Here is a 14,862-nt window from a genome sequence, read left to right as displayed (position 1 = left end):
CATAAATACAAAGACAAATAGCAGCGACAGCTAGAGCTTATGATGATCAGTCATCTAAAAAGGATCATACAGACAACAAAGACGGGCACAACTCAATTAAGAGTTTGAAATGTTGAAAGTGTGACATGTTTAAAGCAGAGTTTCCTTTGCTTGGCTTCCTGGAGCTGCAGAGCCAGAGGGAAGGGAATAACGGTTTGGTGTTCAAGAAACATCCCTGAGGTTGTTTTCTATACATAAACACAGTCTCTTTGTGTAAGTGTGTCAGAGTGAGAGTGTGTGAGGAACAGAGAGAAGGGGTAAACAAACGCATGTGCACCTGCATATGAACACACACACACAACTCGGAGTAAGATTGTACATTTTTTTTTCGGGTTGTAGAGCTAGCTGCTAACTTTTTTAGCTGGGACACAGAGAAGAAGGAGGGACGAAGGAACTTTATGGGGAAAGTTTAATATTTAAAAGTTGCCTGGTGACTGCTTGGAAAAATCGAATGCAGTACGAGACACAGTAAACCATGTGTACAATTTTACGGTATTTTATTTTGTCCTATTTCCTTTGAGTTTCAATTTAAATTATTTTTGTGAAATATAATAAAAATTGCATTGCAAAGGCAGGCTTGTTACCAAAGCTATCAATCAAAGTGAATACGTTCATAGGTGGTGTGATTTGCAAACAGGCTTATGTGCATAGTAATAACACAGAACTGGGGAATAAGAAATATAACATTAAAGACATTAACAGCAGTCCACAGCCATAGTAGCGTCTCGATGAGGCTGTATTTAAAGGAACAGTGTGTAACATTTCAGGGGATCTATTAGCAGAAATGGAGAATAGTATTCATAACAATGTTTTCATTAGTGTATAATCACCTGAAACTAAGAATCGTTGTGCCATGTAGCCCCGCCATGTTTCTACAGTAGCCCAGAACGGACAAACCAAACACTGGCTCCAGAGAGAGCCAGTACGTTACCTGAAGGCCACCGTAGGTCTCTGACACGCTTGTGAAACTGCGGTAACATGAGCCACAGAGTGCAAAACCGTGGTACCGCCAGCCGCCGTCTGACTTCCGTTGCTCCTAAAGTAGTGTTATTATGGTAAGGACGGCCTCTGAGCGAGGCGAACGGCGTTACCACGGTTTTGCAATTCGCCGACTCACGCTACCACAGTTTTGGAAAGGGAGGAGTGAGCGGAGGGGTACCCCAGTTGGTTGCAATCTGCAACCACACCACTAGATGCCCAAGTCCTACACACTGTACCTTTAATCACAGCATGCTGACGTTCGCATTCGGCTCAAGGCACCTAACATGCTCACAATGACAATGCTGTTAAAGCATTCCATGTTCATCATCTTATCTATTTTAGTGAGAGATGTATAATGAATTTAATAAAACAATCAAACATATCTATATACAAGTGTTGCCATGAGTTTTATTAAAATGTTATATTGCTAAGTAATTTGGAATTAAAACCATCACCTAAAAATCATTAATATCATTTGGTCCCGCCTGTAAAAGTTCTCTCTGCTGAGAGACTTTTGAGCTTGTCATTGTGTTTCTATGGGGATACTGTTCGTCATCTGACCTTTACTTTCAGGGAGCAACGCAGGAAAAAATTTAATTATTATGTTGGAATATTATCTGTATCAAAGTCATTTCAAAAATAGTTTTTAATATTCTGTAAGATTTGATTTCTATAAATAAAGTTATTGTCTTGCAGTCAGTTCTTCTTCAGCTCATATTTATATTTATTTTATATTTGAATGCCACATGGTTGCTAACCTTGGATGAGTTAACGCACCTCAGGTATCACACTTTATCATTTAAATCAGCTCTTGCACTGACAAGTTTCACTCTTCAAAAGGGCATCAGGTAAACAAGCTCGTACGTTTGACCTGGAGTGTGTGCGCTTATAGGGTGATTTATAGCGCGGATTGGGCTGACACAGCGCTGTGCATTGGCTGTCCCCACAACACAGAGAGCAGGCTCTCTCAAGTGTCTTCAGAGGCCGGGATACTAACTTGAGTAAATGTGGCGCTGCTCGGCCCTTGCGACAGAGACTCAAGAGAAAATAGATGAACTCAGTGCAACTTTTGTCTTTTTGTTTTTTAAGATTCAAATTGAGTAAATTTAGCGTCACCTTGAGACCTAGACTGATTAAAACATATTCTTGTTGTGTAGGGACTCAGAATAAACAAGCCTGCAGCCCCTCGCAGTGTCCCTAGCCATAATTTAATAAAAGACTTGAGAATTATGCAGTGCCCTGAGCCAGCTATAGAAGATTTCTGCATATTTCCCAAAGATAGCATAATCACACTTTGACACCTCATCTGGGAAACAAAAGTTAAAACAAACAGGCACAACCCTGATTAAATAAGAGCTAGAATGAGGTAGCATGCCTCAATAACTTTCCAAAATGTGCATGTTTAATGAGATATTGCATTTAAAAAAAGTAGCTTTAAGGGTAGGTGACATAATCCCACTTGTCAAATTTTGCAAAAATGGACATTTAACTGGTAATTTACCACTGGTCTTAATTTGTTGTGTGTGTTTTAGACTCTGTACAGAACATGAACAACTTGTATACGTATTTATTGAACCACCAAATCCCGAAGCTAGGCACGTAACGAAGCCGTGATTGCACGGAATGCGGGCGGTGAGGATATTTGGCAAAAGTTGTAAACACTTCAATTACAGATGTAACTTGAACAAATAGCACTGGGTCCTTCGAAGGTTGCGTTCACCTTCATGTACAGGCGTCTGCGTTCATCAGTCGCTGGCGAATTGGAGGCGCGTTGACAAACGAGCTTAATTTACCCTCGCTGAAGTAAGATTAATTGGAGGTGTCGAGGTATGAAGCAGCAAATGACAACGCGCCTTTGGAATAATGACAAGACGTAGGGAGGGAGCGCATGAGAGAGAGGTTTACTTAACGTATTACAAGGTGTCATCAGGAAGTGTGACAGTTAGCTGTTTGTCCTGAAGATCCGGCAAATAAACAACAGAGGAAAAAAAAAAAAAAAAAGAAGAGCAGTGTGTGTCCCAAATGGCGTCGGCTCGGCCCACTTGTAAACTCAATCAACTGAGGAGCATGAGAAAGTGGCTGGCATTGAGGAAAAACAATTTGGGAGCATCAGAAGAAACTCTCTCTCTCTTTCTCTCTCTCTCATGCACAACAGCAAATTGGGGCAACATAAGAGCAGAGAAGTGTGTGGGAGGGAGGGGGGGATATTGAAGTGATTACTTAACAAAGAAACAAAGTGTTCAACACTCCAATCAAGGTGGAAGCAGCACAAAGAAAAGAACAGTTGTGAGAGAAAATGAAGACGAGGACTGATTAGAAGGGGGAGGATAAAGATGTATCTTTATATACAGTCTAAGGTTAGTCTAGTGCAGTGAAAATATACTGCGGGTCTGCCTGTGTGTGTAGTTTTTATATGCGACTTCAAACACAGATAGAGCCATAATAAGTCCACCGTTAGTTTCATGAGAAGTGAAATACTGGAGGACTTAAAACTCAAGGATAGATGCAGCAACCAATTTATAAGTTATAACTTCACCACTTTTTAGTTGTATTTCACTCCACCTGTGGAAGAAATGGCCCGCAGACTTTTTGGACAGAATCATTGCACAGTGGTTTGTCTATGTGTGAAGGCTGAGTAATGTGTGTTTATAATACACTCACGGGTCTGAGTAGGTATGCCAGGCTGGTCCCCTGTATGATCAACAGGGGGAGTCGTGTCATGGGCAGAGCGTGGTGGAGGGTCTCAACAGATGCCATGGTCTGGTCAAACCTGCCAGCGAGACCGCCCAGCGTCACTATGGCATCCACCTGGAAAAACAAACTGAATTTAATAAGACAAAGACAAAAATGCCATGGTTTGATATACTGGATTGGTTCTCTGGCAGGATGCTGGTGTTTGTTTCAATGAAGAACAATGACAGCAGTATAGTGGCTGCAGAAAAACAAAAAAAAAGAAATAACATCTTAATTATGTTTAAAATGCTTCTATATGTGACATGCCATATCATGTTTTGCCCTGAGAAAGTGTGTAAAATAAACAACTACTAGAATAACTTTACAATTAATTATAAGAAAGGAGTATGGTACATAAAAAAACAAACAAATGAACAGCTTTTTTCCAGACACATTCAAATATTTTATGTGTTCAGTTTGGTGAGGATTGGATGGCATTTGTGAAACAGATTTTGCAGATTAAAATAAAGCAGCTAAAGAGCTTTATAAATAGGAGCACTCTGCACCAAAAGCTAATCCTATCCTGCTAACTAACAGACAAACAAACAAACTAAAAATGGGACAAAAACATAAACTCCTTGGTGAAATTAAAGTCTGGTGATATTGTCAACAAATCCCACAAAAAGACCAAAACCGATGGTGGATTGATCCCACTAACGAGTATTGTGTAGCCAAATCCTGATATAGATTACTCTTCTGTGCCATAGAAGTTCATTGTTGTCTATCAACTAAAAAAAAACACAACAATAAGCCACTGTAGATGTGTTTCCATTCAATTGTCAAGCAAATTTTAAGCAAACTTTTGAAATGTTGATGTGTTTCCATCAACTGGTTTGGAGCAAATAAACTTGGTCACAGCGTAGTTTGGTCAGAAGTTGGCGCGTCAGAAGTAGAACCCGGAAACAAAACAAGTCGACTGGCTATCTAACCATCTATGAGAGAAAAATACAGGGAGGTCTTCAGGAATTTGTTTAAATCGGGCAAGTTTTAATTGTGTTTCATGTCAGTAGTACTGACCATGTTTTATGCTGTCCAGAGACAAAGACAAGCATTCACGCTTTATGGGAATATTCGAGAAGACGCTCACAGCAGAAACAACTGATCAATCATGTGAGTTAAATGTTCGCTATGTCAGAATTTATTCAGCAAATGTATTTCTATAACCCATTTAGCACATCAACTCTTTTTCGACAAAAGCAAACACCACCTCAAAGGGAGAGTAAAAACCTTTTTTTCTTTTTGCAATTTAGGAAGTTTTATCAAATTTCCATACAGCTTTTCTAATGTGATCACTTCAAAATGTGCATAAAATATGTGAATGGAAACACAGCTACTGTTCCACTGGGTGGATGTTCCTTTATTTTCATACAATGAATAGGCACTGCAGATTATTTATCAGATTATTACATCTTCAGTAGGAACTAATGAACCTGAGTGTGACAGAGGATGGGGAAAGTAACAAAGTAATGAGGCTAATGCATTATTGGTCTTTTTATGGGATTTGTTGACAATAACAAAAATAGAGAATAATACAAGCCTTTTCATTTAACGAAGAGACAAACAAGCACAACAACTAATGCCATTGGGACTAAAAGAAAGAAACAGCAAGGACACAGAGCTTTGAGAGAGAGAACTGAGATGGAGGACAGATAAACAATCAGTGGTAGATCATAGAATGAATTTAGGCCGTTACAATGAACGTAAACAACAACAGTCTCTTGAATTAAGAGGTTGAACATGTTAACAGCAAACCAAGCAAGCTGAGTTGAAACTAATGCCATTTTCTGCCACCTCAGTGCTGAAATAAGGTTCTTCTCAACTTTGAGCCAGCAGTTCTCTCTTAAATACAATATTTACAGCTCTCAGCAGTTATATCCTTATACAAAGTCCCCTAGCAGTCAAGCACCAGCGCTGACAGCCTTAACACCCAACAGAGACTATGAGGGCAGAGGCGCTGTCAGAGGCTGACGACTGACAGTCACACCAGCACGGAAAATGAGCCACATACAGTACCGTCAATCACACTCACTTCACTTCAGTGTTCTCACTTCCACCGCAAAGTGCAAATAAATAAATAAGCAAACGGAATGCAAGAAGTAAATTCAATTTGTATTACCTCCGCTGATGCTGGGCTGCAGCTAAACATTAGGGGGATATAGTACACATTAGCAGCCAATAAACATGTACAGCTTACGGGGTTCTAATGTGGAGAATTTACTACTCTTATACACTTATCAGCCAGATCATATTGGCTCCATTCAAATTGCTACTATCACAGAAATGTGTTTTTTTTTTCTATGTCGAAGTGTATGTGCATGCATTAACCCATTAGATGAATTGCAGCAGTATCACCTCGCCACTCTGAAATGCATTTTCGTTTCCACATTCAACCACCTGCTATTACCTCAATGTATTCAACATTATTCAAAAGGTGAAAGATCAAACTGTAGCTCCTTACTGTATATATAGTGGGAACGGACTATTGCGCCAACTGAATGTATCGTAACTAACTTGCCGCCTCAGGCGATGGAGTTAAAACAAAAACCGTGTGCTGAGAGATTGAGGTTATTTCAACATCTGGCTGACGCCCCCACATGCAGAGGCATCGCTTAAACTGTAAACAACAACACTTGGTAAACAAGTGTTCGCTCTGAAAGAGAGAGAGAGAGAGAGAGAGACACAGAGAGGTGTTATGAGGTAGAAAAAATGAAAATCTTCCAGTCACATACGTCCCTGTGATTTAATAAAAATTACATAATTAGGAAATAATTCTGAAATTCACTGCATTCATTTACACAGAGAACTCCATCAATGTGTTACTCCAACAGGTGGGAACCAACACAAAAATGTCCTATGTCAACATGCTCTTACAGACCTGTTGACTTATTGCCAACACATCCCATGACAACACCAAAACTAACAATGCATCAGTCTATCTCTCAAAGCGTTCGGACTCCTGTACAGTCTGTGGGTCTCAGACTGTAGCTCATTCATACCTACAGAAGATGTAAATCTTTAAAAACAGGTCACAAATATGTAGTTCATTTAAAAAAAAGGCTCAGTCATTTCCTAAAACAGCTGGCCATTACTCTAACAGGAGTAAATACTATAGTGCATGGGAGCCATCTTCAGCCACAGATTTGGTGCCCTAGTAAGTATTCACAGCACCAGGAGAGTGTCAAGTGTGGCTCATTGACATTGTGTGTTTTTAATAGTCTTTAAAGAATGGAGTTCTATGGCAGGAATAAGAAGCTTTGGCAACTAAGATGATACTTTAGTTAGTAGAATCAATTCTTCTTAATTTTTGGTTTTCATGAATTTTCCAAAAATTTCAAATGTGAAAATACAGAAAATTGCAAGGTAGGATCTCGTATCTACAATATGTTTGTTCCTTTTTTCCATCTACCACACCCACTAAGGCCATTAAATGTGCATTATCAGCTGCTAGAAGCACCATAGATGTGGATCAATAGGGGCCTACTATGCCTAGTGTGTTGTAAAAGTGAGAGCGAGACTTAAAAGCAAAACGTTCTAACATGTTGTAAAACTGAATGAAATGGTTTAGAACACAAACAAAAAGGCTTTTTAGGTTTAGGCAACAAAATTATTTAGTTAAGTTTAGGGCGAAAACATTGTATTTTGGCTTAAAATAATATGTTTCAAAAGTGAAAGTGAAACTTAATGCTAGTGTACACCAAAACAACTACACATTGTTGGTTTCATACGAGAAGCGAACTCTGGTCTCTTGGGTGAAAACCCTGTGTTTTGTGTCCCATCCATAGCCAACCCATATCTCATTTCACTTCCGCTTTTGCTTCTGTCATAATTACTACGGTCGCTAAAGGTCGCTGTCGTCTTCTTTTATTCCTTCTTTCGGTGATCTACCATGTGAAAAGATGACAAAACCTACTATTGGGTGTAGCAGGGCCCTACTGACCAACATTTATCAGGCTTATAACCACTGATAACGCACATTTAATGGCTTGATAACAGTCTAATCTGTTGCAAAACCATTCATCTCTTATGTCCTTCCCACCTTTGTTGCTGCTTACTAAGAACATTTTTTACACAAAAGAATACCCTCAACGGACCAAAGCTGTTATCAGTGGTAGGAATGAGAGAGGAGTGGAGGGATCAAACCAACAGTGTCAGTGAAGAGTATCAGTCAGTTCAAAATTCACAGCAAGTCGCCAAAGCCAGACGACAGAAGACCTCAAAGAAAGCAAACAAAGCTGAAAGAGAACAAGGAGCAATGACTAGAGAAGAAAAAAAAAAAATTATGTATTGTGTTTCAGCATCTGATGACACACTAGCTTGCTCAATCTTCCGCTTCCCATCACACTTCTGTTGTGTCCGCTACGCATATCAAACTCCATATAACAGCTTGAATTTTTATGTGTTCCTATTTCATGTTTGTTTACTAAAAACAAAACAGAAAAACAAGCGGGGAAAGGAGAATCTCACGACTGAATGAAGAGAATCTAACAAGCTGGCTCAACAGATCCGGCCGTTCTCGCTCCTGATTGGCTGGGGGAGCCGGAGCGAGCAACGCAAAAAAACTCATATCCATTTATTGGGGGGGTGATGAACAGATAACCAGAGAAAGAGAGAAGAAAATGAAAACAGTAGTGCTGCTCATGCCTGCAACAGTGAAGCAAGGGGAGGGAAGCTAACTGGGACACACACACACACACACACGCTTCAACAAGTATATACACAAACAGATGTAAACAGTTACCGAATGCTCTCACACACACAGACACTCGCCTTTCACAAACACATGCACAATATAGATACACACACACTTTGAGACATAAACACACAACATATAAATATATATATATATATATACACAAACAAACACATACTCATCCACCCACCATAATCCTCTGATACCATTCTTTGGGATTTCAACCCGACACAATACGAGATAAATTCTCTAAATCGAGCGCTAAGCTGTGTGGAGGAAAACATTCAGGGGCTAATACGTTGAATCTTAAACAGCCCAAACAGTAGCACAATGCTCTCCGCAATCTGCAAATCACCCTGTTATTATTTCATCTATGTGTTCGATTCAATTAAACAGTATAAGTGGAGGGAAATTAGTGAAAGTGAGCAAAAGAGAAAACGACAAGGCGTGTGATTAAATCATTAGAAAAAGTTTTATGTAACCTACTCCTATTCGCAAAGTGTTGAAGGGAAGAAAAGTTCAAATAAGAGTCATGGTGGGGAAAAGAAAAAGTTGAAAAATCCTGGTAAACAAACAAAAAAAGAAGTCATCATCAGCAACTCTTATATAACATCAAAAACTGATTGCCAGGCTCCTATCTTTCGCATGCAGACAGACAGACAAACACCCAGCGTCAGTTCAAAGGCAGAGTAAATATTAGCCAGGCCGCGAGAAAAAGGCCCACGGAAGGACAAAAGTATATCCTCTCTTTAAAGGGTAACTTGTGTTTTTTCAACCTGTACCCTATTTTCCCAAGTTTTTGTGTCTAACTGACTGATAGGGACTTTCATTTCTGAAATTGTTCCAGTGTTGAGGCAGAGCGCTGTAGACAGAAGCTGCTCACGGGCTGCAATATGGTGCTAATGGGGCAAGTTGGCAGTGTCATTTATGTCCACTAAAAGTGCTTGTTATGAGTGTCTGACATTATGGACAGAGTCTCGCTCAAGGAGAAGCCTTGTTCTGAGATCTCGTGAGGTGACGTGTTGCTGGAAGACAATAGTGGAATCGTGGAATACGTCCATGGAAACGCGATTGCCAGCCGGGCAGAGATTGTTGTGTTGGAGCACACTTGCCCTCGCAGCTCGTATCGCAGCTGCCAGTTATAGCGTTACCCATCAATACTGGACCGATTTCAGAAATTGTTGTCCCCATTTGTAACTTAGACACAAAAAACATGGTAAAAAAGGGTCCAGGTTGAAAAATACTGAAGTTACCCTTCAAAGCCTGACACCGAAAATCAAAGTGAAAATGCACAATGTGGCGACACGTGCGCATTCTGTATGAGATGAAGTGCATTTTTGTGTGTCTGCAAGCGTCTTCTTCATCAGCTTAGAGAGGTGAAGTGATTGGGGCACTCGCCTGTGATTGGAGCAACACTTAGTGTGCTGCTTATGAATTTGAATAATGGAGAAAATAGAGGGATAGAGAAAGAGCGAGAGAGAGAGAGAGGGGACAGAGACAGGAAGAGGACAGACTGATAGATAAATAGATAGACAAATTGTTGAAATTATGGAAATTAGAGCGACATTGTTTGTTATAATACATCGTTGTCCTCATGTGATTGCACATTCTGTGCAATTCAGCTGACATTTTCAGAGTCGGAATGGAAATGGAGTCCATCTCTGGATCAGATCTCTGTGTGTCTGGCTCTGAAGCAGCTGGCTGGGCGCGGGGCTTCGCTCTGGCTGGCAGCTCATTTCAAAGTTTTGGATACCAGTTTGTTAGGGAATGCTTTACACTTTGAAAATATCACAGCAAAAGTAAAATATTTAATTTTAAAATCTGGCAAACCGCAAGTACACTTTGCATTTTATGTGTAGGTGTAAATGTGGCCAATGTTATTCCAATGATATTTTTCAATACTGATTTCATGCATGTTCTTTTTCCAGCAGCACGCTGTTTCATATCCATACGCCCACACACACTCGCACCTCGGATGTGCCCGCTGTCGGCCACAGTCTAACACTATTGACCTCTGAGCAGCTCATCTTAAGTACCTAAGGACTGAATGCCTTGCTTAAGGGTACTAAACTTTCAGAGGCTAACGGAGAGGAGAGCTTTACTTATTCATTTTACCCAGTGCTAGAACTGCTGCTTGTCTTTTTAATAATAGTAACAACAATACCCAATGTTTTTGACACTGATATGCCCAGGGAGTCACTGCTCCCGGCCAAGAAATATTCCGGCACATAACCCCAGTAAAACCACAACTTGTTTTTCACTTCAGTTTTTTGCAGGGATTAAACAAACAACATATAATGTGTCTATTTCTGAGCTTTGGAGGTGCTTTGTATAGAGTCAGGCTAGCTGCTTTCCCCTGCTTCCAGGCTTTATGCTAAGCTAAGCTAACCGTTTCCTGGCTCTAGCTTCATATTTAAAGGGGACCTATTATGCTTTTGTGATTTTTCCCTTTTCTTTAGTGTGTTATATAGATATTTTGTGCATGAATAAGGTCTGAATAGCTACAAAGCCCATAGTCCACGCCAAAGGGAGTTACGCTTTGTTTATACTAGCGTGAGACACCCGGCCTCTGTCAATGACACATGCACTACAAGCATGCACAGAGTGCCTTATATTGCAATATTGCTATTCATGCTCAGTGCGTTGCTCATTGCAAAATCGCGCCGGTTTCACTATGGCGAGCATAAACCAAATTCTCCCCCACAGAAACACTGCTCCTGAACTGCCTGAAACGTCTTGCTTGAAGTCCCGCCTTTTCTTCTGTAGCGTAGTGATGTCACCAAGTAACACCCTTTGCCTAGCGGCTAATTTGGCACACACTCAAACAAAGCTAGACAGAGCGGAGATGAAGTGGAGTCTGAAAAGTTAGGTTCAGCTGACCAATCACAGCAGTGGGCCAGCTGACCAATCAGAGCATTCCAGACAGAGAGTGAAAAGTGGTGCTGCAACACAGCTGGTATGAGAAGAAGTAAAGCGTTTTTTTGAACATTAAAGCATGTAAACATGTTCTAGAAGAAACCCAAAATACAAGTTTGCACCTGAAAGTAAGCATATAAGTCCTCTTCAACAGACAGAAATGAGTGGTATTGACCTTGACATCTTACTCTCAGCAAGAAAGCGAATAAGCACATTTGGCAAAATCTCAAACTATGCCTGTAACAGTTAAAATGCCAGACAAGAATTTAAATCCTGTGAGAATAAAAAGTGTGTGCAGGGTGTGCAGTGGATGTTTACCTGCAACTGTCGTCTCTGAATTTCCTCCAGCATGATTGCAAGGCACTTGGTGTAGTCGGTTAGATCCTGGTCAGCTGTTTCTATCAGCTTGCACCCCTACGCACAAAAGAAAAATAGAAACACACACGCAGACACAATCAGATGGATGTACACATAGATAGCAAAACAAAAACCCAAGGCAGAGATAAGGGAAGGGGGGATAACAAAGCACGGGAAAAACAGAACGAGATAGAGAGATGGAAGGAGGTATAAATCAGTGTTTTAGTCTTGTCTGGCAGTCTGTGGGCTGTGTTGCTGAATAATGTAGAGGTTGCAGTCAGTGGCCCTAAACTACAGCATCCAGGTAAACAACCATGCTCTGGCTTTCTCTCCCTCTGTCTCCTTCTCTCTCCATACACTGTCACTTTCCTCCTGAAACTTTGCCACACACACACACTGCAGTCAGTTCACACAAACTTGCTCGCTGTGCTCCGTTTGATCCCATCCATCCTCCCTCCCCTCCTTCTCCTCTTCTCTTCCCTCATCCCTCCCTCGCCTCTCCCCCCTCCCTTTGCGGATGCTTTTTCTGTTCTCTCCCTTCCATTTATGCAGAATTATTCACCGTTTCCGACAAATCTCTGAAGGAACGCCTCAAACTTTCCCATTGTTCTGCTCCTTAAGCATTACCATAAAAGTCTGTTCTCTCTCACGGAAAATAGGTATTGCTCTTTTTTTTTTTAGGCAACCTGTGTGATATTTGTGAAAAAAGACTAATATTACAGACAGCTACAGAGAGAGAGAGAGAGGGGGAAACGGGTGAGAGGGAAAAGGAGGGTTGTCACAGCTGAGGGCAACCCATATCGCGGCTGTGTGCGAGTATGTATGTGTGTGGTTGCATGCATGGTGAAGTATTGGATCTGTATTTCCAACTGTAAACAGGATGTATTAGAGCGGGGATGATCACAGTAACACACAGCAGCACAAAGATCACACAGGCAGTCACTGTATTTTCTTCCCTCGAAGGTGTGTGTGTGTGTCTATGTGACACCTTACCCTGTATTTATCATTTATTGAACCAAGTTTCACCTCTCCTCCACATGTTCTGGTTTAACATTAAGCCACTTCATTGAAGAATTAGCAGTTTATTTTCATGACCTTGGACAGTTTTGTCTTACTATGCTTACATGAACAAGTATCTTGCACAGCTAGGGACACAGGGAGGAAAGGCTGTGATGGAGGATGTCATCAGAAGATGACTGTGTTTATATATCAATTTTGTGGAATACATTTATATGTTAAAATGCATTTCAAGTAAACACATCAAACTCTTTATTATAGAAGATTATAGTCTTTTATAACTGACACTAGTCACCACATCTTGCATGCTCTCTACAGATTCTTAAAAGACATTTTGCATAAAGTACTTTTTGGTTGTATAAACTCATTTATATTTCATAAGTAGTGGATTTGTGCATTAAACTCAAGAGATATCAAACAGTGATTCTCAGTTGTTGTTTTTTTGCCTGTGATCCATTATTAATATAAATAAATATCTCCTGGCAACTCCTCATTGTAGTATTGCGTTTTTAAGTTGTAATTTTTCCCTCTCAGATAATTTGATTAAAATACACAAGAAGCAAGCAAAGACCACAGAAAAGTCTGAATAATAAACATGGTTATATAAATCAGATTATAGTTTTTTCTTTATTTCTACAGGGGTATTAATATTGTGACCACTGATCTGACATTTTCACAAGTACGTCCAACATCCAACAATTGCACTGATCTGTAGGTGTGGTTAAATGAGTGTTAACACTCCCAACGAGCTCCATCTATTTATTCATTTTTCTTTATAATTTCACTTGAAACTGTTATGTTCATTTTGCACTAATTTTCTTAATTAAATGAGAAAGTCCTCTACTTTTCAGCTATTTAATTCACACATGAGTATCCAGAAAATAGGTTTTACCATGTCATTATTTCATATAGACTTTATTATAGACCATTTATTTATTGAATTACAAGAAAACATGGTATATCACGATATATATCGTTATCGAGATATGAAATGACCCTCAAGATAGAAGATTTTAGTCCTAGAGAATTGGTCATAAGTATGATGGAATGTATTTTATTTATTAAAAGTAAAATGTTTGTCTGTTCCTGGGTCAGCAGAGAGTGAATTATACTTGTAAAATGGGACTCGGACCACCTCCAGGGGTAGTTTTTGAAGACCGGCTCTAAATGCTTCTTGAGTGCATTGGCAGTTGAAGCCAGGTCAGGCTGCACATTTGCACCCACTCTGCATGTTCTTGTCACTGCAGGTGAAACTCCTGGAGAGTCTGGATCATACGAGCCATTAAACCCCGGTCAACTTTGAATAGCCACTTATCCACTTAGGCAGCGTGATGTCAGCTCTGTAACCCCGCACACACTCAGAAAGCATGATATTTTCTCAAACTCAAGCTGAGTGGACAGTTCATGTCATGTTGAGTTGCTAGGAGTTTAGTTTGCTGCAGTGACAGTGCGAGGGTCATTTTGAATGTGCATATATTCAGGATTGGACATAATCTGAGTCACAACATTGAAATGAATCACCTATGTTACCAACTGACCCTTATTCTAACTGCCACATACATACACTACTCTACTGAAAAACTGTCATGACCATTTTCATGACTTCTATGGGTACCCACGAGTCTCCCCTTTACAGACATGCCCACTTTATGATAATCACATGCAGTTTTGGGGCAAGTCATAGTCAAGTCAGCACACTGACACACTGACAGCTGTTGTTGCATGTTGGGCTTGAGTTTTCCTTTTTATGATTTGAGCACATTTCTTTATGCTAAATGCAGTACCTGTGAGGGTTTCTGGACAATATTTGTCAGTGTTTTGTGTTGTTAATTGATTTCCAATAATAAATATATACATACTTTTGCATAAAGCAAGCATATTTGCCCACTCCCATGTTTATAAGAGTAATATATAATTGACAAATCTCCCTTTAAGGTACATTTTGAACAGATAAAAAAATGTGGGATTAATTTGCGATTAATCATGATTAACTATGGACAATTAATCGCGATTTAATATTTTAATCAATTGACAGCCCTACTTTTTAGTCACTCAAAGTCTTTGTTTGGTGGCACTTTGCACCAGATGCGGGAAGTTGATTCACTGGGTAAACTATGAAACAGAGATGT

The 14,862-nt window shown here is 40.0% G+C and overlaps 1 protein-coding gene across 3 annotated transcripts in view; it reads right to left on the bottom strand.

Annotated features, from left to right (window-relative positions):
- tpk1 (thiamin pyrophosphokinase 1) overlaps positions 1-14,862 on the bottom strand; it is a 78,135-nt gene that overhangs the window by 29,159 nt on the left and 34,114 nt on the right. For all 3 annotated transcript variants that reach the window (XM_037757137.1, XM_037757139.1, XM_037757138.1), the window contains exons 6-7: positions 11,678-11,773; positions 3,682-3,828 (exon numbers count right to left, since the gene is read on the bottom strand). In XM_037757137.1, coding sequence (XP_037613065.1) covers positions 3,682-3,828; positions 11,678-11,773 — 243 coding nt within the window. The remainder of the gene's footprint in view (positions 1-3,681; positions 3,829-11,677; positions 11,774-14,862) is intronic.

This window comes from Sebastes umbrosus, chromosome 21 (genome assembly GCF_015220745.1).
Source record: "Sebastes umbrosus isolate fSebUmb1 chromosome 21, fSebUmb1.pri, whole genome shotgun sequence".
Taxonomy (NCBI): Eukaryota; Metazoa; Chordata; class Actinopteri; order Perciformes; family Sebastidae; genus Sebastes; species Sebastes umbrosus.
The sequence above is the reverse complement of the archived record's forward strand: the minus strand, read 5'-3'. Positions and strand labels throughout refer to the sequence as shown.